Here is a 27,096-nt window from a genome sequence, read left to right on the forward strand (position 1 = left end):
AACAATTTGTAACACCTTAGTATTTAAGATTAGGTAGTGAACGCATGAGGTCTGCTAATAAGAGCTAGAGTAAAGGGAAGAGTTAGCAAGTTTCCACTAGACCCACGAGCGATCACAGCAAGTATGAATCCCTAATTAATAAATACAACAGTCTTTCTTTAATTAACTCCAGAGCATTTTGTCCTTCACCAAATGTGGTTTAGAAAACAGCCTCAGGCACTTGGCTGTAGACCCTCAAAATCATGAAATGATGAAGCACCATGGAGCATTCGGGGTCCCTATATAGAACTCAGTGATATAGACTGATATTTCCTGAGCAAGACCGGTACTGATCCAAAAGCTGAAGAATGTCTCCAAACATGAAGTGTCATTTGGGGTTTAGGGTGATTGTGGGTTTTTTGGGGTTGGGTCAGAAATCTCTGAAAAATTTCCTCAAGCTAAATCAATAACTTAAGCTTCTTCCTTTCCTAATTTTCTTTCATTCTTCATAATCTGGTCCATGTAGTTGGAAGCCAAAGCAATTCATTAAAGACATGAGGAAAGAACAATGAGTGGGGAGAGCTTTAAAGAAAAGGAGTCCCTCAGCCTCCAAGATTTCCTGAGTTGACTCCAAGAACACATTCTGATACAATTGAAAAATGTGTCCCGAGTTGGGGTTTCCTATTGAAACCCAGTGGTGACCTGCAGCTTCTGGAACTTATTGACATTTAAGCAGAAAACCAAAGAGAATAGAAGGAAAAAAAAACTCTTCCCACAATTTTTTTACGCTTTCCTCACAAGAGAGCTTGGAAACAAAGTTAGGGGATTCAAACAAATACTAAAGGGCCTTGGGTTTGTTTTTCTCTTGGCTGAGCCAATTTGCTCATCAGGTCCAGATAGCTGGAAAATTTGATTTGAGAGCTTTATTCCTTCCAGGGCTCACTATAGCTTCACAAAGAAATGTAAAATTTTTACCAATTCATTATTCATTCCTCTTCTAGGATACATGAACTGGATTATACAAATTACACATAAAATTAATAAAATCTCCATATAAACCCTCAGCATGTAGCTTTCCATAAGTAAAGATTCATGACTAGAGATTTAAGACTTATTATGATAATGATAATAGTAATAGCTAACATTAATTGAGCACTTATTTCAAGCTAGATACTACATGAAGTGTTTCACACACATTATTTTATTAATCCTCAGAACAATCCCATTAGGTACATGCTGTTATCAGCCCTACTTTACAGGGGAAGAAACAGAGTCCTAGCAAGATTATGTGGTAAAGTCAGAATGCAAACACAGAACTGCCTCCCTTATAAAAGAAGCTCGGAGGAGATTCTAGATATAAGGAGATGGTGGTGGTACAGTGCATAGATGACTGGGAAACTGCAAATTGGTGTGTGCCTTGGTCCAAAGGTCAAAGAGAGGGGGAAGAGCCCTCTCATCAAATGCAATACTCCAGATGTACATCAAATCACACACCCCATCCCAAACAACCTCGTGGCCCAGTCACTTCCCATGCTTCGTCATCTCCAGGGTTGGTCTCTGCTGCACTGGGAAGGCCTTCCTGTAGTGCGTGTTTCCTCTCTCCTTGGAGACTTTGGGCAGTTCACTAAGAATACTCCTGTTCAAAACTGACTGTTTTCTTTGAAACTTTTCGTATATGTGCCTGTTCTAATCTGTTCTTTTCTATCTACATTCTTTTACAATTAGATTATCTATAGCAAAAAAATGCATTTTTATGGACTGGACCATACTGAATGCTTTCTCTAAAGATGAGAAATAGTCATTTCTTTCTTTCTGTATCATCTCTACTCAAAGAAAAAAAAAATCAGCATCTGCCCCAAAGATTATAAGAGCCTAGAAGCCAGAGGGCATTTAATTTTCCTCTGTGAAACACAGGCTGGCCACCTAAGGGTTGGCCAAGAAAGCCTCCTGTCATAAAATGAGAGGAAATAACTCCAGGCATAAAAGAAAGACAGGCAAGAAAGAGCTCTGAAGAGAGCACTTCTCTGCTTGATACCTCAGGGGTTGCACAGGAAGCTTTCAATTCGTGTTTGTCACTTTAAGATGCATGAGGCTATAAACTGAGTTTCTTTAATACGTATTGGTTTCCACATCTCAGCTCCCTGAATCCATATGGCAAATAAAATTTACTAGAGCCAAGGGAAAGTGATTTATCCCAAAAATATTTATTGAGCTCGTTTGAGCAAGGCTAATAGAGCTGCCCATCTAGCTAGAATAGCTAGTCAGCAAAGACAAAACAAAGACAAACAAGACAATGATTGCCTTCAAAGTATTTTCATGCCCACAGATATGTGCACAGCAAGGATGCAGAAGACAGGCCAGAGAGCCACAGCAACTGGAGAAAAGGAACATCACATCCAGACGGGTGGCCAAAAAGCATCCCTGCCTGTCCCAGGCAGCTCTGAAGGGAGCTTACGTAGCCATATACAAACCATGGAGTATGCAGGGTTATTTTGCCAGGCACCTGACCCAGACTACACCACCGTGATGTAATGAAAAGGAATTTGGTGGAGGCGGTCTGCCATCTAAGATGGGGTAAAAAACATGGACACTAAAAGAGGACATCACCACAGTCTCATCTCAGCTGTTCCTTCTAATATCAGTCCAAGTGTGAAAAGACCAACAAAAAAATAGGAGCCTCACTTTATTTACCTATTCATGACACATTCAGGTAATAAGGCTTTAAAAAGAGATACAAGGGGGCCAGGATTTGAGGCAGAAAAGAAAGGTGGTAAATGCTCAGAATCGGCCACTTCTCAGGCCTCCTCTGCACACACCCTGGTCCAAGCCACCATCCTCGCTGCCCAGGCTACTGCAACAGCCTCCCCTCTGGTCTCAATGCTTCTGCCCCTTCGCCCTACCATCTATTCTCAATGAACAGCCAGAATGCTCCTTTCAGAATTCTATCAGTTTTCCACTGCTGCTCTAACAAATTACCATGAATTTAGTGGCATAAGACAACATAAACATTATCTTACAGTTCTGAAAGTCAGCAGTCTGAAAAAGGTCTTACAGGGCTAAAATTAAGGTGTCAGCAGGGCTGAGTTCCTTCTAGAGACCCTAGGGAAGAATGTGTTTCTTGACTCTCCAGCTTCTAAAAGCTGCCCACGTCCCTTGGCTCATGGCCCACAGCAGTCCAACCTCTGCTTTCGTTGTCACATCTCATTCTCTGCCCTTGACCCTCCTGACTCCCTCTGATAAGGATCCCTGCAGTTACACTGGGCCTACCTCCATCATTCAGGATATTCTCACCACCCTCAAGATCCCTTCACTTAAGCACATCCACAAAGTTCCTTTTGCCTTGTAAGGTAATGTATTCACAGGTTCTGGGACGTCATTGGGGCAAGGGGTATTATTTTGCCTACTGCAAGTCTTATCTCTCTCTCCTACTCAAGGCCATCCACTAGCTCTTCATCTGAAGACACAGAAGCCAGTTGTTACCAAGGCCTTCAGGGCCCTGCCTAATCTTTACACATCTACCCCATTACCTCCCTGGCCTCACATCACCACCAGAGGCCAACTTACCATGAAGCTAAACAAGCTTCAGCTCACCTCACTTGCACAGTTCATCCCAAGGAGTAGCACTAGAAATGTGTTTGCATAGTCCTTTTTTTTCAGTTTATAAAAGTCAAGTATTTTAGCCACAGGGGGCTGAGACCATCATCTCCTCCACTTTAACGTTCCTTCCATCACACTTTGCCTAATATCAGATGGTGCTGCTTGGAACCAGATAAGGGGCAATCAGGTGCAACTACATGAGTTTGTGTTTCCTGGAGTCTACTTATGTGATTCACAGATACTTCTACATAGAGTTCAGTTATTGGTGGTCAGGAATGCAGATCCACGCAGTGCCGTAACATAAGAATCTAGGGCCCAAGATCACATGGCAACATGATCACATCCTACGGCACCTGGCACTAGAAGTGTATGGATTGTGGAAGAGACTGGAGGTTTGAAATATAGAGCTAGAAGTAAGCCTGTGCAGAATTCTCCCAATCACCAGACGTGTAAAATTATATATGTAAGATTTAGTATTCAACAATTCCTAGTCAAAACAATATATCTCCCATCAGAAGTACAAGGAGTATCAAGTAAATGTATATGTATATGCATATGTATGTATCTATATGTAAAACATTTTATTACGTATTTCATTTTATTATATATAATATATATGATATAGATTATTTTATTATATATAATAAACATATCATATATATTTATATTTTTATATATGATATATATTTATATATGATATATATGATATATATTTAGATGATATATCAAATATATCATATATATTTATTATATATAATCATAATATATAGATCTATATTTATTATATATAATATATATAATATATATCTATATATTATTTTAATAAATATAGATCTATACTTACTATATAAAATAAAATAAATATAGATCTATATTTATTATATATAATAAAATAATATAGAGATCTATATTTATTATGTATAATAAATATAGATCTATACTTATATAATAAAATAAATATAGATCTATATTATATATAAAATAATATAGAGATCTATATTATATATAAAATAATATAGAGATCTATATTTATTATATATAATAAAATAATATAGAGATCTATATTATATATAATAAAATAATATAGAGATCTATATTTATTATATATAATAAAATAATATAGAGATCTATATTTATTATATATAATAACATAGAGATCTATATTATATATAATAAAATAACATAGAGATCTATATTTATTATATATAATAAAATAACATAGAGATCTATATTTATTATATATAATAAAATAACATAGAGATCTATATTTATTATATATAATAAAATAACATAGAGATCTATAATTATATATAATAAAATAACATAGAGATCTATATTTATTATATATAATAAAATAATATAGAGATCTATATTTATTATATATAATAAAATAATATAGAGATCTATATTTATTATATATAATAAAATAATATAGAGATCTATATTATATATAATAAATATAGATCTATATTTATTATATATTATATATAGATCTATATTTATTATATATAATAATATATAGATCTCTATTATATATAATAATATATAGATCTCTATTATATATAATATATATAGATCTATATTTATTATATATAATAAAATAAATATAGATCTATATATATTATATATAATAAAATAATATATAGATCTATATTTATTATATATAATAGAATAATATATAGATCTATATCTATTATATATAATAAAATAACATATAGATCTATATTTATTATATAATATATAAATCTATATTTATTATATATAATAAAATAATATATAGATATATATTATACATATATTTATTATATATTATATATCTTATATATTTGATATATAATATATATACACTCCTCATATTCTTGAGAGGTGATAAATTCTGTTTTGACTAGGAGTTGATGAATACATGTATGACATGATATGCTTATTATACTTAGTAAGTATAATAAACATATTTTTCTTTTTTCATGGGGATTTCACAGAATAAAATGCATTAGAATTCCTGTGCTTATAGAGCATAAACCTACTTACAGCAGCACTACTTATGGCAAGTATATCTGTAACAGTTCATATATGAAAGAAACTTGGTGGAAGTTTTTCCAAGGTTGACCATTCTAAATGTTTATGTGACATTGTGAAGTCACAAAGGTGAAAATTTTTTCTAAGCTACCATAATTCTTAAGTTAATGTTAATTAACTATACCAAAGGAAAAACTGAATTATCTAAGTCTCTCTTTAGGAAATTTTGTAACAAAATAATTGTTATATGAGAGGCAATCAAAAATAAAAGGCCAAAAATAAATAAATAAAACATTTTATAAAGGCACATTCAGCAAAATGAAGACATTGTGTTGTTTTTCTGAATTTTGGGATGCTTGGGGTATTTTGCAAATTTTCAAAATTATAATTTATAGAGATTTTCTCACTCTAAATAAATATTTTTTATTATACCTGATTTTGTATTTTGTATTTATATTAGCTTAAGACCTCAAAAAACCTAGATCCAGGTTGGGCACGATGGCTCACACCTGTAATCCCAGCACTTTAGGAGGCCAAGGCGGGTGGATCACCTGAGCAGGAGCTCGAGACCAGCCTGACCAACATGGTGAAACCACATCTCTACTAAAAATACAATTAGCTGGGCGTGGTGGCAGGCGTCTGTAGTCCCAGCTACTTGGGAAGAATTGCTTGAACCCGGGAGGCGTCTCTGCACTCCAGCTTGGGTGACAGAGCGAGACTCCCTCTAAAAAAAAAACAAAAAACAAAAAACAAACAAACAAAAAAACCCTCGATCCAGCCCTGACAACCACTGTCCCCCATCTTCATTCAACTCCAGCCTCAGTGGCCTCTTGTTCCTTGACCACACCAGGTCCATTCTCATCTCATGGCCTTTGCACTTACTGTTCCCTCTGCCTGGCATGCTTATCGCTCAAGTATTTACATGGCTGCCGCCTCACTTCCTTCAAATCTGCAATCAAATATGTCTTCTTAATTCAGCCTTCCATGGTTATCCTTTTTGAAACTGCAGCACACTCCCACCCAATGTAGAAGATTATTTATTCATTTATTTTGTTGATAGTCTTTCTGCCCCGCCCCCCGACCAGAATGTGAGCTCCATGCAGGTTGAGGGCTTTTTACTTCTTTAAACCTGTTTTGTTCACAGCTGTACCTGCAACCTTTGGAACAGTGTCTAGCACATAATCAATGTTCAGTATATATTTCTGAAATGGACAGAATGATGGATGGATGGATGGCTAGATAGATGAATGGATAGATAAATCAATAAGTGAATGAATGGTTTCTCAAAGATCAGATGGTTGTAGATGTGCAGTCTTATTTCTGAGTTCTCTATTCTGTTCCATTGGTCTATGTGTCTGTTTTTGTACCAGTACCATGCTGTTTTGGTTACCTGACAAAAACAAGCAATGGGGAAAGGATTTCCTTTTTAATAAAGGGTGCTAGGAGAACTGGCTAGCCATATGCAGAAGATTGAAACTGGACCCCTTCCTTATGCCTTATATGAAAATTAACTCAAGATGGATTAAAGACTCAAATGTAAAACCCAAAACTATAAAAACCCTAAAAGAAAATCTAGGCAGTACCATTCAAGACATAGGCATGGGCAAAGATTTCATGACAAAAATATCAAAAGCAATTGCAACAAAAGTAAAAGTTGACAAATGGGATCTAATTAAACTAAAGAGCTTCTGCACAGCAAAACGAACTATCATCAGAGTGAACAGACAGCCTACAGAATGGGAAAAAATTTTTGCAATCTATCCACCTGACAAAGATCTAACAACCAGAATCTATAAGGAACTTAAACAAATTTACAAGAAAAAGCAAACAACCACATTGAAAAGTGGGCAAAGGACATGAACTTCTCAAAAGAAGACATTTATGTGGGCAACAAACATGAAAAAAGGCTCAACATCACTGACTATTAGAGAAATGCAAATAAAAACCACAATGAGATACTATCTCACACCAGTCAGAATGGCAATTATTAAAAAGTCAAGAAACCACAGATGCTAGTGAGGCTGTGGAGAAACAGGAACTTCTTTTTTTCTTTCTTTCTTTTTTTTTGAGACAGAGTCTCACTCTGTCTCCCAGGCTGGAGTGCAATGGCGCGATCTTGAGAAACAGGAATGTTTTTACACTATTGGTGGGAATATAAATTACTCCAACCATTGCGGAAGTCAGTATGGCGATTCCTCAAAGAGCTACGGGCAGAAATACCATTTGCCCCAGCAATCCCATTACTAGGTATATACCCGAAGGAATATAAATCATTCTATTACAAAGATACATGCACACGTATGTTCATTGCAGCACTATTCACAATGGCAAAGACATAGAATCAACCCAAATGCCCATCAATGATAGACTGGATAAAGAAAATGTGGTACATATACATCATGGAATACTATGCAGCCATAAAAAGGAATGAAATCATGTCCTGTGCAGGGACATGGATGGAGCTGGAAGCCATTATCCTCAGCACACTAAAACAGGAACAAAGAACCAAACATCACATGTTCTCACTTATAAGTGGGAGATGAACAGTGAGAACACATGGACACAGGGAGGGGAAGAACACACACTGGGGCCTGTGGGGTAGGGGAACAACGGGAGGGAGAGCATCGGGAAAAATAGTTAATGCATGCTGGGCTTAATTCCTAGGTGACAGGTTGATAGATGCAGCAAACCACCATGGCGCACATTTACCTATGTAACAAACCTGCACATCCTGCACATGTATCCCAGAACTTAAATAAAATAAAATAATAAAAATCTAATTCCCTATGTGATGCAATTTAGAGGTGGGACCTTGGGAGGTGATTAGGTCATGAAGGCAGAGGCCTCACAAATGAAATTAGTGCCACCCCTGTCAAAGGGACCACAGAAAGCTCCCTCATCCCTTCTGCCATGTGAGGACACAGTAAAAACATGGCTGTCTATGAACAAGGAAGCAAGCCTCACCAGATACTGAATCTGCTGACCACTTGATTGGATTTCACCATCTCTAGAACTGTGAGGAATACATTTCTGTTTCGTTTTTTAAAAAGTGAATGAATGAATGACTAGTCAATATTTTTTATTTTTCATAAGACAATCAGCACTACTACAGTGAAACAAGATCATACTAGCCAAAATTATTGAAATGTGATTTTTTTTTTTTTAGAGATGGGATTTCCCTGTGTTACCAGGGCTGGTCTCAAACTCTTGGGCTCAAAAGATTCTCTAGCCTTGGCCTTCCAAAGTACGGGGATTACAGGTATGAGCCACCTCACTTGGCCTGAAATGTGATGTTTAAATTAGCTTTTTCACCATGTAAAAAGTAAATTTACAATTCACAGTAGGCTTTTAATTTCTGAGTTATTAAGAGTACTTTTATTTATAGAAAATATCATATTTGGTTAGCTCTCTTTTAGGTGCTTTTAAAAAAAAGAAAATAGCACATTTGAGATTACCTCACATGCTTTAAGATTTCATTCTGCCATCAAAAGAGAGTCCAGATTTCAAAATTAAGTCCAGAAATTTAAAAATTATAATTATTTTTATATTGGGAAGTTCTGTTTGGACAAATTGTGAGAGCAACATTAGATGAGAACTAGGTCCCCTGGGGTACTCTAACTCAAGTAGCATTGACTGACAATACTCAGCCTAATACAGTGACAGATAACATTCATTAACTGCTTACCCTATATGTCAGATTCTGGCTCAAATACTGGATCAAAGGGGTGTTCTGTAGTAATGGTTGTATGGAAGGGACTTAAAAGCATTTTACAACAAAGTATAATTCTATGGATGAAAATTTTTACTTAAACATTTTTTTATAAAACCAAAATATGGCAATTAGATTGTATACTTGGAAATCATAAATAATGAAGAAACGTAGAGTTAGAAAAATGCATTTGGAAATATGTTCTAAGCCCAATGAATGTATCCAACATAGAATATTATTTTAAGTATTTAATCATTTTATTTTTCACTGTAGTTTGAAGCATTTCCAAATAGATTTACATTTGTTTATGTGTCCTGACTAAAGTTTAGCTCATTCCAGCAGAGAAGACTAATTAATATATTGATTGACCATTTTCTTATTCAACTTAACATTTTTTTCATTTCTCACTCATACATCTTCCTGATGTATTCAAATAATCACCTAATAACTATAAAATACTAATATTTAATGTATTCTTATAAACTTATAAAACAGATTATTTAAAAATTAACTTGTGACTTCAGCTTCCTATATAATGTAGTAACTTGTGTCAGGACCAACCCACCTGCTAAGAATAACGATAAATGCTAGAGGAAATATACATAGCTACTTGAAGATCTCATGGAACAACAAAACAGCCAGAATTTAAATAGCCAAGATCCGGAAGAAAAGAGAAATGTATTAAAGTAAACCTGATATTCTGTACCTTTCCCCTTGAAACACTTGCTAATTCCAAAGCTGCCCAGAAGTGAGAAAAAACAATAATTAGAGTTCAGAGCCTAGCAGGGAAGAGAGGTCTTGGTACACACTAAGTTTTCATTTCACTTCTAAAGGATTATATTTGATGAGACAAACCAATGAAAATATACTAAACCTTATAAAGATTGAAATTCAGCCTCAAAAGTATCTCGGTCCCTGACTGGATCAAGACAATCTGCTCCTTCTCTAACTGCTACCCAGATGTAAAGTAAATCCTCCTGAAGGAAGACATTATCCAGATCCTCTACAATTTTTCATTTACAATATCTAGCATTCAATAACAAATTAGTGGTTATGGCAGAAGATAATATCAAATTATTGAAAACAAAAAGAAATAAATATAAAATAAAAACAGATGATCCAGATATTAGAACTATTAGATTTGGACTTTAACTGATGAACATGTACATTAAAAAGATAACAAGATGGAAAATTTCACTAAAGAACTGAAATATATGTAAAAGAAACAAATGAAAACTCTAGAATTTGAAAATATAGTAAATTCAGAATTCAACATATGAACAGAAAATTAGAAACAGCAACATAGGGTAATAGTAAGCTGGAAACTGGTCAGTAGAAAATATGAAAACTGCATATGGAAAGATGAAAAGTTTAAAATTTCAGAAAAGAGCATAAAAAGATAAGATATATGGTTAAAGGTTTATCATATGTGTAACTGGATTCCCATTGAGGAGAACAGAGAGAATAGGGGATAGAAACATCCCTGAGGATATTCTGACTGGGAATTTTCCAAAACTTTCAAAAGACATCAAACTACAAAATGAAGAATTTCTAAGAATCCCAAGCCGGATAAAAAAAGAAACTATATCTAGACACATAATAGTAATACTTCTCAAAGACAAAGTTTTTGAAGCAGCCACAGGAAAAAGATACGTCATCTTCAAAAAAGTAATAATAAGATTGTCACCTTACTTTTCAAAAAAGTCAGTGGAGGCCTGAATGCAGTGGAAAGATATCTTTAAAGTGCCAGAAGAAAAGAGTATCAACATAGAATTCTCCACCCAGTGGAAATATTCACATTCAAATGTAAATCCAAAATAAATACTTTTTCTAACTGACAAAAAGTGATAGAATTCATTACCAGCATTCCCACATTTAAAAAAAAAAAAGGAAGTCTTAAGAAAGAAGAAAAACTATTCTAGATAGAATGCAGAAAAATAAAAAATAACAGAATGATTACGGGTAAATCTGCACAAATAATTACTGTACTGACAATAATACATGTTATTTATTACTGTTGCACTGCTGCTTTTAAAATGTACCAAGAATTAAATACATGGTAATGATAGCATAAAAATGTGATTAAAAGAGTTAAAATATTCTAAATTCATGATATTGTTGATAAAGTAGTAAAAGTACTCATTCAACTATACAGAAATGTTGTTAACCAGAGTAATCACAAAAAGAAGTTTAAAGGAATGATGACTGCCAAGCTAACAGGTGGTTGGAACTAGAATAAAAATATTTGATTAATGCAAAAGAAGGCAATAAAAAGAAAATCAATGAATAACAACAAATATTAAGATAATGGATTTATTTTACTACTGATACAAATATAGCAATAACTATATTAGATATAAGTAAGTAGACTAAATATTCTACTTAAAAGCCAAAGTTTATCAAACTGAATTTTTTAAAACTCTATATGCAGCATCTTAAATATAAAAATATTAAAGAGTTTAAAGTAAAAAAAAATGTGAAAATATATAACATGCAACATTAACCATAGGAAATCTGGTATTATCATACTCATATCAGATAAATTAAACTTTAATACAATAAGCACTGCTAGAGACAGAGTCATCCCATAGTAACAAAAGATTGATCTTCCAGGACTATACAACAACTCTAAATTTGTATGCATCCAATAACGTAGCCTCAAAATATGTAAAGAAAAACCTGACAAACCAAAAGGAGAAATACACAAATTCAAAAAATATCTTGATAAACTAAAGTATGTCTGTGAGGGTGAATTTTGTGTGTCAACTTGACTTGGCTACAGGGTGCTCAGATATTTGGTCAAGCACAGTTCTGGTGTGTCTGTGAGGGTCTTTCTGGATGAGATCAACATTTTAATCAGTAGGCAGCGTAAAGCAGATCACCATCCCTGATGTGTGTGGGATTCATCCGATCAGCTCAAGGCCTGAATAGAACAAAAAGGCTGAGTAGAAGGAACTCCTCTTGCCTTTGAGCTGGGACATCAGTATTTTCTTGCCTTCAGACTCAAACTAAAACATTGGCTCTTCCTGGGTCTCAAGCCTGCTGGCATTTGGACTGAAATCATGCCACTGGCTCTCCTGGGTCTCCAGTTTGCCAACTGCAAATCAGGACTTTTCAGCATCAATAATCATACGAGGCAAATCCATATAGCATTTATATATAATATAAATGAATATATATAAATGCATACATATATCCATATATGTATGTATTTGGACACATACATACATGTATATATACACCTATATACAAATATAGGTGTATATACACATATATACAAATATACACATATATACACGTATATACACATATACATGTATATATATTTTTATATTATTATATATTGTATATTATTATATATACATATATATTTGTATATATGTGTGTGTGTGTATATATATATACTACTATATATATATACACACACACATATACATTCCGTTTTACTAGAGAATCCTGACTAATTCAATGACTCTACATCAACTTAATAAATACAGAAACATAACACCTGACTCAAGACCCTTTCGTGGTTTTTCTGCCTTCACTGCGAGCTCAGTGAGCCATAAGTACAAATTCCCAAAAGCTGCTAATACAATCTTAATGGAAGCCAAATTCCAGATCAGCAGAATCTGGTACCACTCCATTCCAAGTTAAGTCAGACTACATCTTGAAAACTGGGTTCAACCGAACCCAGTTGTAAGCAATATAGAAGCCACTGGAGAAGCCAAGAGCATCAAAACGTTTTGTGACCATGATGTGTTCATTCAAACATCTACTCAGTAGATGTCCAGGTTCTAGAACAAAGTGACACACACCATACTACATGTTGCAGGGTCAAAAATGAGAAAGATAGCAGCCCTTCCCTGGTGAAGCTCATATTATAGGTAAGATACTGAGAGTCTAAAAACTATGAACCATGTCATATATTAGAGGAAACTTGCAGGTGTCCACCCAAAAAATCAGGGACTGAAAGAGAGAGAAAATATTAGCAAAAGAAAGAGAGCATGTGGCAAAATGAGAGAGATCTTCAAATATTTGATTGTTTTTAAGGTAGATGGCAGAATAAATACTCTGTTATTCCAAAATTCAGAACAGAAAGTAAACTTTACAAGGATCTGAAATTCTGTTAACATATGGTTGAATTTACTGTCAAAACAGATAATGAGGTTGAACACAGTGGCTCACGCCTGTAATCGTTAACACTTTAGGAGGCCCAGGGTGAAAGATTACTTCAGGCCAGGCCTTCAAGACAAACCTGAACAGTATAGTGAGACCCTATCTTTACAAAAAAATTAAAAAACTAGCCAGGTGTGGTGGCACAGCTGTAGACGTGGCTACTTGGGAGGCTGAAGTGGGAGGATCATTTGAGCCCAAGAGTTTGAGGCTGTAGTGAGCTATGATCACCACTGCACTCCAGCCTGGGTGACAGAGTGAGACCCTGCTTCTAAAAAAAAAAAGAAAAAGAAAGAGAATTAGACATCTCCCAAATTAGATATCTGAGCTACTTGTCAGAGCAATATTCAAGGAAAATATTCATCAGCGCTATAGAAACAGATTGTCAAAGTAGAAATAAAGCTGGAAAAACTGACTTCGAAGATTCTTCTAATTCCCAGGTTTTCTAATTCTGTGCAATCTAAAGCTATATTGATACAACTATTAGATCAAAATCAGCAACAGTTGGAAATAACGTATAATGTTTAGGAAAGATTTCACAATAAACACCATAGTTTTAAAAGTCATCTCTATAGAGATGAACAGAAACCAAAATAGAGGGGGAGTTCTCTGAGGAACAAAGTGAACAGAGAGAAAAGTGCAGAAGACTGAGCCAGGGGGAAATTCCACCACCGGGGTGCAATGAAGGAGACGGAGGCAGAGCAGCCTGAGAAGCAAGAAGTATCTGCATGAGGGTCATGAAACCCAAGAAAAAAAGAGTTTTTGTGGAGAGAATAGCCGCTCTCCCCTAATTCCACAGAGAGGTGAGGGAAGGGTGGTGGAGAGGAACACTCCCTGGGGCTTCTCTTTAGGAAGTCCTCTGTGACTGGTGGTTTGTGACAGCATCCTAACCTAGCCCATATCCTGAGTAATAAAACAGACTGCTCTATGTGAATAAAGTTAAAGCAGCACACAAACTTAGGAAGGGTTTGAAAGGCAGAAGACATCTCCTACCTGTACTTTTATTTATATCTCTGCACTATGACTATGGGAGAAGATTTAAAAATATATAGTGTATCCTGTCTGAGAAAAAAACTTCTATTCCAAAGTGACTTAAAAACAGGATAAATTCTAGACCACACCTAGGACTAAGGACTGCAATGCTGCCTCCCTGTCACTCCCAATCATAAAAGCTGATGAACCTATGACTGGAAGGCTTATGCCCTGCAATATTTATAACAAGAAGCAAAGATTCAGTCTCTACAATAATTTCAAGCATCTTTTTGCACAGAATTTTAGTATAGTGAAATGGAAGATATTAAGTCTTTCTCTCTCATCTCTAGTGGAACCAAAGATAATTTCCCATGCCTTTTCTCTCTGGACACCAAAAAGTTATTAAAACGTAGAAGAGAACTCATTAGGAAACAGAACCCCAAAGTTATGAGAGGGCTTTTGTGAAGCCAGCACTGTCTTACGTATGTCACTCGCTGGCCAGCACCATGTGGTACTTCATTTCAACAGCCTCATTCAACCAAACTAAGAAAATAGATGACTTTTTAAAACATGATCCAATTTAAAATAAATTATTATGGTAGATGAAATGCAAATTCAAACAAAAACTAGTTCCTTCACAAGAGCAACTGAAAATCTACTTGAGAAAACAGCTTTTGGATTTATTGTTCCATAAGAGATAAACCCAATAAGAAATAACACTTTTTAAACATATAAATTAATACAAATAAAAATACTTTTATATGCATTGATAAGGTACCTATAAGGATAGGTTCCATGTCTTATTCATCTTTTTTATCACCCTCTATCAAAGGACAAGCACATTACCTGTTAAATAATATATGCTCAAAGCAATGTTTATGGTGTTATGTAATCTAATTATACAAAAAAAAAAAAAAACAAAAAAAAACACAGACTTTATTCCCCAAGTGCAGGCCAAAAACAATACTTTCCAAAATGCTGTTGGCATTGAACCTCCATGACCCCTAGGTCCTATTACGGCCTGTTAGTTTGTTAAACAGATGTGATAATGAAACATTTATTGTAAGAGAAGTCATTGTAAATGCCTGAGAAGCAGGTATATCAACTTCAACCAAAGCAACTGACCACTGTCATTTGCACCACACTGGCAGGCCTCTAGAGAGTCACCATAAGTAAACCCTTTTGAAAGAGTCCCAGAGGGTACAGAAGAGGCTTCCAGGATGTCCCCTTGGAAATCAGAGCCCTATACAAGTCACCTCAGTAAATAGGAAACCCACCTGTGTATATAATGCTCATGTCAGCCATAAAACTGGACAACACTGTTTTTGTAAAACTTAGAGCTCTCCCTCTCCCTCTCCCCCTCCCCCTCTCCCTGGTCTCTCTCTGATGCCACCAAAGTTGTGAAAGCCGAGGCTGGACTGTACTGCCGCCATCTCGGCTCACTGCAACCTCCCTGCCTGATTCTCCTGCCTCAGACTGCTGAGTGCCTGGGATTGCAGGTGCGCGCCGCCACACCTGACTGGTTTTTGCATTTTTTGGTGGAGACGGGGTTTCACCGTGTTGGCCGGGCTGGTCTCCAGCTCCTGACCGCGAGTGATCTGCCTGCCTCGGCCTCCCGAGGTGCCGGGATTGCAGACGGAGTCTCGCTCACTCAGTGCTCAATGTTGCCCAGGCTGGAGTGCAGTGGCACGATCTCGGCTCGCTACAACCTCCACCTCCCAGCCGCCTGCCTTGGCCTCCCAAAGTGCGGAGATTGCAGCCTCTGCCCGGCCACCACCCCGTCTGGGAAGTGAGGAGCGTCTCTGCCTGGCCGCCCATCGTCTGGGATGTGAGGAGCCCCTCTGCCTGGCCACCCAGTCTGGGAAGTGAGGAGCGCCTCTTCCCGGCCGCCATCCCGTCTAGGAAGTGAGGAGTGTTTCTGCCGGGCCGCCCATCGTCTGAGATGTGGGGAGTACCTCTGCCCCGCCGCCCCATCTGGGATGTGAGGAGCACCTCTGCCCAGCCGCGACCCCATCTGGGAACTGAGGAGTGTCTCTGCCCGACCACCACCCCATCTGGGAGGTGAGGAGCATCTCTGCCCGGCCGCCCCGTCTGAGAAGTGAGGAGTCCCTCCGCCCGGCAGCCGCCCCGTCCGGGAGGTGGGGGGCAGCCCCCACCCGGCCGGCCGCCCCATCCGGGAGGGAGGTGGGGGGTGCCTCCGCCCGGCCGCTGCCCCATCTGGGAGGTGGGGGGCGCCTCTGCTCGGCCGCCCCGTCTGGGAAGTGAGGAGCCCCTCTGCCCGGCCGCCACCCCGTCTGGGAGGTGTACCCAACAGCTCATTGAGAACGGGCCATGATGACGATGGAGGTTTTGTCGAATAGAAGAGGGGGAAATGTGGGGAAAGGAAAGAGAGATCGGATCGTTAACTGTGTCTGTGTGGAAAGAAGTAGACATGGGAAACTCCATTTTGTTCTGTACTAGGAAAAATTCTTCTGCCTTGGGATGCTGTTAATCTATAACCTTACCCCCAACCCCATGCTCTCTGAAACATGTGCTGTGTCCACTCAGGGTTAAATGGATTAAGGGCGGTGCAAGATGTGCTTTGTTAAACAGATGCTTGAAGGCAGCATGCTCGTTGAGAGTCATCACCACTCCCTAATCTCAAGTACCCAGGGACACAAACACTGCGGAAGGCCGCAGGATCCTCTGTCTAGGAAAACCAGAGACCCTTGTTCACATGTTTATCTGCTGACCTTCCCTCCACTATTGTCCTATGACCCTGCCAAATCCCCCTCTCCGAGGAACACCCAAGAATGATCAATAAATACTAAAAAAATAAAAAAATTTTAAAAAAAAGAAAATTTAAAAAAAAACTTAGAAATTAGGAGTTTTCAGGAGAAAAACCTAGAAATCAATGAACTGTATCATATATCTATGAATTCAGTACTAACATTTACATACTGCTTTTATAATTTATGAGTTACTTCACATATATTTCATTTTACGTTCATGCTCACAGTAACCTTCAGAGGTAAACATTAGTCCCATTTTACAAATGCGAAAATTGAGGCTCAGAGGATTTGAATACAAATGCCTGGTAAGTAGAACCAGGTTCATTCCTATCACTTCTGACTCATGTTGTTTCTGTCACGCAACAATTGTGTTCACAAAGGACAATTACGGAATATTAACAGAGCCTTGTAAACCCATAATACCCACTCTGGCCAAACCCAGTAAATTCTTATGCTATTGATCTGTTATGTCACAGTCACCTAAATTCAAATAGTATGTGTAAGTTGGCAAGAAAAAATTAAAGATTTTGGTTGTGTCATGAAAATACATAAGTACCATAGAGTTCTGTATTGTCAGGTGACTTTTTTTTTTTTTTTTTTTTTTTTTTAGATAGGGTCTCACTCTGTCACACAGGCTGGAGTAAAATGGCACAATCATAGCTCACTGCAACCTTGACCTCCTGGGCTCAAGCTATCCTCCCACCTCAGTCTCCTGAGTAGTACAGAACCATGCCACCATGCCCAGCTAATTTTTAATTTTTTGCAGAGACAGGGTATTGCTATGTGGCCCAGGCTGGTCTCAAACTCCTGGCCTCAAGTGATCCTCCCACCTCAGCCTCCCAAAGCACTAGGATAACAGGCATGAGCCACCAAGCCCAGTCTACCACATGGTTTTTAAACTTATAGTGGCAATAATAACTTGAAAGGACTACTCCCACTAAAAGCATATTTAACTACTTTCTATATGTAGATTCACAAAAATAAGCATAAGAAGCTGTCTCTCTCTCTCCTCCCCAAGATATACAGAGTTGCTCTCTGGAAGGCTATTTCACCCCAGTATGCATATCTGATTCAGGGCTGACTTATCCATGAGGCATAGTAGGCAGAGTGTCTAGGGCCCATGATATTTTCAAGAGCCCACAAAACTGTTTCAATTTTCATTTATTTCAAAATCAGAGGAAAAATGAATATAATAGTAATGGATACATAATAATGAATCTAACCTGGATTATATTTGTCTTTATACTGACATATTCATCAAACATAATTTTTCATATGTTTTTATGGAGGAAGGGACCCACAAAGGCAAAAGTGCCTAGGGCCCACAGAAGACATACACAGCCCTGGTCTGATTCATCCTACCCTACACCCCATAAACATACTAAGGCAGTAATGTGTTCTGACTCCACAACCCCCACATTTTGGAATAAAGAACAGCTAAGCTGGTTTAAAGAAGGCCTCTAATTATGTACTTCTTTTGCTTCCCATATTTCTAAACTAATGAGATCTGAATTAGGTATTTTACCCATAAACAACCTTCTTCCTGGTTGCGGAAAAGCACGTGTACAATTTTTTTTCTTTTCTTTTCTTTTTTTAGAGACTAGGTCCCAGTCTGTCACTCAGGCAGGAGTGCAGTAGCACAATCAGAGCTCACTGAAGCCTCAATCTCCTGGGCCCATGTGATCCTCCCACCTCAGTCCCCCAAGGAGCTGGAACTACAGGCACGTGCCACCATGCCCGGCTACTTTTTAAATTTTTGGTAGAGACAGGGGTCTCACTGTGTGGCCCACTCTGGTCTAAAACTCCTGACCTCAAGCGATCCTCCTAACTCAGCCTCCCAAAGTGCTGAGATTGCAGGTGTGAGCCACTGCACCCTGTCACTTGTACACTTCAAAACAATTTGTCTTTGGGCCTCTCATACAAGCTATAAGGAAAGAGTGAATTTCAAAGAACAAACAGAAAATAGACTGTAATCATAAATAGACTGTAATCATAATGTTTTAAACATTTGAGTCAAGGGGCTGGACCTTTTTACATCTTAAAGAATGCAAGACGTGCCAGGCGCGGTGGCTCACGCCTGTAATCCCAGCACTTTGGGAGGCCGAGGCGGGCGGATCACCTGAGGTCAGGAGTTCAAGACCAACCTCAACATGGAGAAACCCCATCTCTACTAAAAATACAAAATTAGCCAGGCGTGGTGGTGCATGCCTGTAATCCCAGCTACTCGGGAGGCTGAGGCAGGAGAATTGCTTGAATCCGGGAGGCGGAGGTTGCAGTGAGCTGAGATCACACCACTGCACTCCAGCCTGGGCAACAAGAGCAAAACTCCATCTCAAAAAAAAAAAAAAAAAAAAAGAATGCAAGACATCTGAATATGGAGATAATAAAGAATAAAGCATATCTGGGAGAAAATTGTTATTTCCCCACAAGACCCATGGCTGGCTTGTCATATTTTCACACACATCATCAATGTCCTATGCTTCCCAATGATGTTGTGAAAGTGCATAGAAATGTAAGGGCAACTTTATTAAAGACTGCAGACGTGAACTTTCTCACTGAGATAAAATATCATCTCTGCATGATTTTTCCCTCTGACAACTCCAGGCTGATTAGAAGATCTCCAGTCTGTACCCCTCTGGCAAAGATACCACTTGTAGGCAAATATACCACTTGTAGGCAAATATACCACTTATAGTGATGTTTAATAAACTATTTTAAGTTATCCTTGCTACCATAAACTTAAAAATTGTATCAGAATACATATATTTTATTGAATTGTAAAAAGCCATTTGAAGTCAAGGTTGGTGCTACCTCACAAATTATAAGGACTCAAAAATGTTTGTGGAGTGACTAAATAAATGAATGCATGTTTTAGGTTAAAATAAAAAGCTCTCCAGACTATTGCCAGATCTACAGAAACTGATGTCATCTAAGGAGGATCACAAAGATGTGTCAGTCCCACTCATGATGATACAAATGATGGTGATCATTTCATCACGTCAGTCTTGCAGGTCATGGGCCATTGTGACAAGTCCAAGAAGAAGTGACTGGCCTCAGCTTTCTCTGCCAGTCACTGTCAGGAAGTGAATGCAGACACAGTTACACAGCCAAAACTTAGACTCACTACATAGCAATTAGCATTTGTCGGTAAAATGAAGTTCTGTGTGAGGAGGATTAACAAGTTCCATTCCTCATCAAAAAACTGTCAATTAACTAATTAATGTGTCAATTAACTAATTAATAAAAAAACAATTATGTACACAGTATTTGTGCCAAAAATATTTAACCCAAATTACTTTAGAAGAAATTAAACCATGCTAGAATATTCAATAAAATGGATAGACTAGACGTTCCCAAAATTCAAAATAATGAAAAATTATTTTAAATTTAAAAGAAAATAAAGGAATTAGCCAAATTCAGTTTATGAACATTGATTGGATACTGTACCAAAAATTAAAACCAATTCCAAGAGATGAGATATACTGGGGACCACTGAGGAAAGTGAAAAATGGGATATATGCCATTTATCAATGTTACATTTCTCAGGTATGGTGATGATAATGTGGGTATGCAGGAGAATGTCCTTGTTCTTAGGGGATGTGTGCTGAAGTATTTGGGGTAAGTGTCATGATGTCTACAACATTTGACAAAAACAACAGAAACCTGTGTGTCATAAAGACTCACATGAACTTAAGGTAATGGGGTGGAAAAAGATATTCTATGCACATGGACAACAAAAGCAAGCAGGAGTAGCTATTCTCATAACAGACAAAAGAAACCTTAAAGCAACAGCAGTTAAAAAAGACAAAGAGGGAAATTATATAATGATAAAAGGACTAGTCCAACAGGAAATTATCACAATGTTAAATATATATGCACCTAACACTTGAGCTCCCAAATTTATAAAACAATTACTACTAGACCTTAGAAACAAGATAGACAGCAACACAATAATAGTGGGAGACTTCAGTACTCTACTAACAGCACTAGACGGGTCATCAAGACAGAAAGTCAACAAGGAAATGATGAACTTAAACTATACCCTAAAACAGATGGACTTAACAGATATTTACAGAACATTCTACCCAACAAATGCAGAATACACATTCTATTCATCAGCACATGGAATATTCTCCAAGATAGACCATATGAAAGTCCACAAAACAAGTCTCAACAAATTTAAGAAAATTGAAATTATAGCAAGTACTCTCTTAAACCACAGTGGAATAAAATTGGAAATCAACTCCAAAAGGAACCCTTAAAACCATGCAAATAAATGGAAATTAAATAACCTGCTCCTGAATGATCATTGGGTCAACAATGAAATCAAGATGGAAATTTAGAAATTCTTCAAACTGAGCAATAATAGTGACACAACCTAACAAAACCTCTGGGATACAGCAAAAGCGGTGCTAAGAGGAAACTTCATAGCATTAAATGCCTACATCAAAAAGTCTGAAAGAGCACAAGTAGACAATCTAAGGTCACATCTCAAGGAACTAGAGAAACAAGAACAAACCAAACCCAAGCCCAGCAGAAGAAAAGAAATAACCAAGATCAGAGCACACTAAATGAATTTGAAACAAAAAAAAACCACACAAAAGACAAATGAAACAAAAAGCTGATTCTTTGAAAAGGTAAATAAAATTGATAGACCATTAGTGAGATTAACCAAGAAAAGAAGAGAGAAGATCCAAATAAGCTCAATTAGAAATGAAACAGGAGATATTACAACCAATACCACAGAAATACAAAAGATCACTCAAGGCCACTATGAACACCTTTACGTCCATAAACTGGAAAACCTAAAGGAAATGGATAAATTCCTGGAAATATACAACCCTCCTAGATTAAACCAGGAACAAACAGAAACTCTGAACAGACCAATAACAAACAGTGAGATTGAAATGGTAATTTAAAAGTTGCCAACAACAAAAAAGTCCAGGATCACAAGAATTCACAAATGAATTCTATCAGACATTCAAAGAATTGGTACCAATCCTTTTGACACTATTCCACAAGATAGACAAAGAGAGAATCCTCCCTAAATCATTCTATGAAGCCAGTATCACCCTAATACCAAAACCAGGGATGGACATAACAAAAAAAAAAAAACTACAGAACAATATCCTTTATGAATATAGATGTAAAACTCCTCAACAAAATACCAGCTAGCCAAATCCAACAACATGTCAAAAAGATTCTCCAACATAATCAAGTGAGTTTCATACCAGGGATGCAGGTGAAACATACACAAGTCAATAAATGTGATATACCACATAAATAGAATTAAAAACAAAAATCACATGATCATCTCAATAGATGCAGAAAAAGTATTTGACAAAATCCAGCATCCCTTTATGATTAAAACCCTCAGCAAAATCAGCATAGAAAGGGCACACCTTAAGTTAATAGAAGCCATCTATGACAAACCCACAGCCAACATTATACTGAATAGGGAAAAGTTGAAAGCATTCCCCCTGAGAACTGGAACAAGACAAGGATGCCCATTTTCACCACTTCTATTCAACATAGTACTGGAAGTCCTAGCCAGAGCAATCAGACAAGAGAAAGAAATAAAGGGCATCCAAATCAGTAAAGAGAAAGTCAAACTGTTGCTGTTTGCTGATGACATGATCATACACCTAGAAAACCCTAAAGACTCTTCCAAAAAGCTCCTAGAAACGGTAAATGAATTCAGTAGTTTCAGGATACAAAATTAATATACACAAATCAGTAGCCCTGCTATACACCAACAGCAACCAAGCTGAGAATCAAATGAAGAACTCAAACCTTTTTATCATAGCCATAAAAAAGATACTTAGGAATATACTTAACCAAGGAGGTGAAAGACCTCTACAAGGAAGACTATAAAACACTGCTGAAAGAAATCATAGATGACACAAACAAATGGAAACACATGCTCATGGATGGGTAGAATCAATATTGTAAAAATGACTATACTGCCAAAAGCAATCTACAAATTCAATGCAATTCCCATCAAAATACCAACATCATTTTTCACAGAACTAGAAAAAACAATACTAAAATTCATGTGGAACCAAAAAGAGCCCACATAGCCAAAGCAAGACTAAGCAAAAAGAACAAATCTAGAAGCATTACATTACCCGACTTCAAACTATACTATAAGGCCCTAGGCACCAAAACAGCATAATGCTGGTATAAAAACAGGCATGTAGACCAATGCAACAGAATAGAGAAGCCAGAAGTAAAGCTAAATATTTACAGTCACCTGATCTTTGACAAATCAAACAAAATCATCAATGGGGGAAAGGATACCCAATTTAACAAATGGTGCTGGGATAATTGGCAAGCCACATGTGGAAGAATGAAACTGGATTCTCATCTCTCACCTTATACAAAAATCAACTCAAGATGAATCAAAGACTTAAATCTAAGAACTGAAACTATAAAAATTATAGAAGATAACATCAGAAAAACCCTTCTAGACACTGGCTTAGGCAAAGATTTCATGACCAAGAACCCAAGAGCAAATGCAACAAAAACAAACATAAATAAATGGTACTTCATTAAACTAAAAAGCTTCTGCACAGCAAAAGAAATAATCAGCCAATAGACAACCCACAGTGTAGGAGAAAAATCTTCACAATCTATACATCCGACAAAAGACTAATATCCAGAATCTACAAGGAACTCAAACAAATCAGCAAGAAAAAAAACAAACGGATCCCATCAAAAAGTGGCCTAAGGACATGAATAGACAATTCTCAAAAGAGGATATACAAATGGCCAACAAATATATGAAAAAATGCTCAACATCACTAATTATCAGGGAAATGCAAATCAAAACCACAATGTGATACCACCTCCCTGCTGCAAGAAAGGCCATAATCAAAAAATAATAAATGTTGATGTAGATGTGGTAAAAAGGAAATATGTTTACACTGTTGGTGGGAATGTAATCTAGTACAACCATTATGGAAAACAGTGTGAAGATTCCTTGAAGAACTAAAAGTAGATCTACCATTTGACCCAGCAATCCCACTCCTGGGTATCTACCCAGAGGAAGAGAAGTCATTATACAAAAAAGATACTTGCACACGCATGTTTATAGCAGCACAATTCTCAATCGCAAACAATATGGAAGCAGCCAAAATGCCCATCAATCAACAAGCAAATAAAGAAAATATGGCATATATATATATATATATATACACACACACACACACACACACGCACCCATATATACACTATGGAATACTACTCAGCCATAAGAATGAACGAAATAATGGCATTTGCAGCAACCTGGATGGAATTGGAGACCATTATTCTAAGTGAAGTAACTCAGGAATGGAAAACCAAACATCATATGTCCTCACCCATAAGTGGGAGCTAAGCTATGAGGATGCAAAGGCATAAGAATGATACAATGGATTTTGGGGACTTGGGGGAAAGGGTGGCAGGGAGAGTGAGGGAAAAAAGACTACAAATTGGGAACAGTGTATACTGCTCAGGTTATGGGTACACCAAATCTCAGAAATCACCACTAAAGAATTTATTCATGTAACCAAACACTACCTATTCCCCAAAAACCTACTGAAATTTGAAAGAAAAAAAAAAAGACCCCACGTGTGTGTTTGTACATATGAGGGCATGTGTTTGTATAGAAAAAGAGACAGACAGTAAGGAAGCACATGTGGCAAAATAGTAATAATTGTATAATTAAGGTGAAGGGTTTCTGCGTGTTCATCATATCATTCTTTCAATTCTGTAAAATTCAACATTTTCAAAATTAAAAGTTAGGGGAAACGTAAATAAAAATAATGTTATTGAGAAATGTTTAAAGACATAAAAGATGTCTGTGATTATAATTCTAAGTTTAAAGAGGAGGTTTCAAAATAATGTACAGGATAATTCCATTTGGGGATATATATTTGGATCGATATACACAAATACATTAATAGAGGTCACTATAATTAGAGCCCTGTAAAGTTGTGCAACACAGCAACCTCAAGTAGTTATTTCTAGGTGGCATGATTACAGCGACTTATGCTTTCTTATTTTTATTTCCAAAAATTTCCTACTTTTACATATATGCATTAATATATACATATACATATGAATTACTGTTTAAGAGAATAAGACCTGGATCTCAGATCATGTTAGAACACATCAAAAGTTTGCAACACTGGGTCCTGTTGAAAACTTGTTTGTGTTAAAGTCAGTTAATCTTATCGTCACACTATTAAGATTGTATATAAATAAATCATTTTACTGGAAAAAAATGGGTGGCAATAATTCTAGACTCCTGATTAGCATTGGGAATATGAATATATTGCCCCAGAGGGCATAATTAATGGCCTGTGGGTGGGAACCACATTGAGACAGAGTTCAGCTCATTATGAGACTAAATGTTGCAATGAATAAGTATCCAACAAGAGAATGAAGTGCATCATGATATAATTACCTGCAGAAGTAGGTTAACCACCTATCAGGGACGATATTGGAAGGAAGGACAGGGCACTATGTAAACTCTAATCCAGCCTTTAGTCTCTAAAGAGTCTATGGTCAAAAATAAAGAAAACAGCCATAATAGGTTGGACACACGTCCACTGAAGGAAAAATTACATAATAGCCTGTCACTGACTAACTAGAGACAAAAGAGACAATCAACACTCTCTGGTGTGGATGCTCTATTAAAGAAATTGGATTCAGCAAACTGAAAAGTGTTAATAATACTATTAATTACTCAACCAAATTACTCAACCTAAAAAACAAAGTGTGTTTTCTGCTATCATGATCAAAATTATTTCTAACTATATGAACTCTGTTTTAAATGTTGGTGTGTTCACACAATGGAACACTGCTTTGAAATTTAAAATGAAGAACAAACTATTAATACATTCAACTGTATAGGTATATGTCAAAAACCTTATGCTGAGCACAAGCAGCAATACGAAAGAACACATACTGTATGATTTCATTTATATTCATTTCAAAAGTAGGTAAAACTGATCTGACAGAAATCAAAAGATGGTCACAGTGGGTGTAGAAAGAATGAACGAAAAGGAGCACAAGGGAACTTTCTGGGGTGATAGAAATCAATGTTCTATATCTTGTTTTATACACCCTTTGTAGTTACATGGGTGTATATAATCATCGAAGTTCATTGAGCTGAACACCTAGACCTGTGTGCTTTTTATATATAAATAAAACTTCCATGAAAAAATTAAAATTATATTTTTAAAATATCACTTTGCATCATTGGAAGAACTCAAAACTTACCACGCAATTTCTTTTCACTGCAGAACATTATTATACCTGATCTTTCACCAGGTCTCAATAAGTGGCCTACCTAAGAAAAAGAAGTATGCAATATTAGTATCTGAAAAATACACAATAACTATAAATTTACCTCCTTTAACTTTCTTCCTAGACAAATCTAGATAATTAGGAAGTCACTGACACAGGAAAGAACAACAGATTTATCAGGCTTTAGTCCAGCCAGATAAGAATAATTCTGTACAAAAATAATCTATTTGTATTTTAAAGGCCATATGAGACAACTCAAGGTAAGCACAAATGCGCCACTCAATTTGGCATTCAAATTGAATCAAATATATCTCAAATCCTGTGAATCAGAATATCTCAGGGGTGAGGTTCCAGCATCTGCCTTTTATTTAAATGCCATAGGTGATTCTTTCACAAGCCACAGCTGAGAACCACAACTGAACTTCGAGAGCTATGTGTGACAGGAAATTATTGCCCAGGCTCTAGAGAAACAAAATGCAATCCAAAACTTTTCCTCAATTTATTCTCATGAACGTAGTCTTCTCCAGGCAGTTATTTTTTTTAAACCAGAATAATATCATTATTATATTTCATTTTTTCCCTACA

General features: G+C 36.7%; 1 protein-coding gene across 1 annotated transcript in view; it reads right to left on the minus strand.

Moving 5' to 3' along the window:
* The window catches only part of ATP8B4 (ATPase phospholipid transporting 8B4 (putative)), a 266,536-nt gene that overhangs the window by 224,028 nt on the left and 15,412 nt on the right, over window positions 1–27,096 (minus strand). The window contains exon 4 of the mRNA XM_063596635.1: window positions 26,485–26,554. Within this exon, the coding sequence (XP_063452705.1) occupies window positions 26,485–26,512 (28 nt within the window). The 5' untranslated portion in view covers window positions 26,513–26,554. The remainder of the gene's footprint in view (window positions 1–26,484; window positions 26,555–27,096) is intronic.

This window comes from Pan paniscus, chromosome 16, assembly GCF_029289425.2.
Source record: "Pan paniscus chromosome 16, NHGRI_mPanPan1-v2.0_pri, whole genome shotgun sequence".
NCBI lineage: Eukaryota > Metazoa > Chordata > Mammalia > Primates > Hominidae > Pan > Pan paniscus.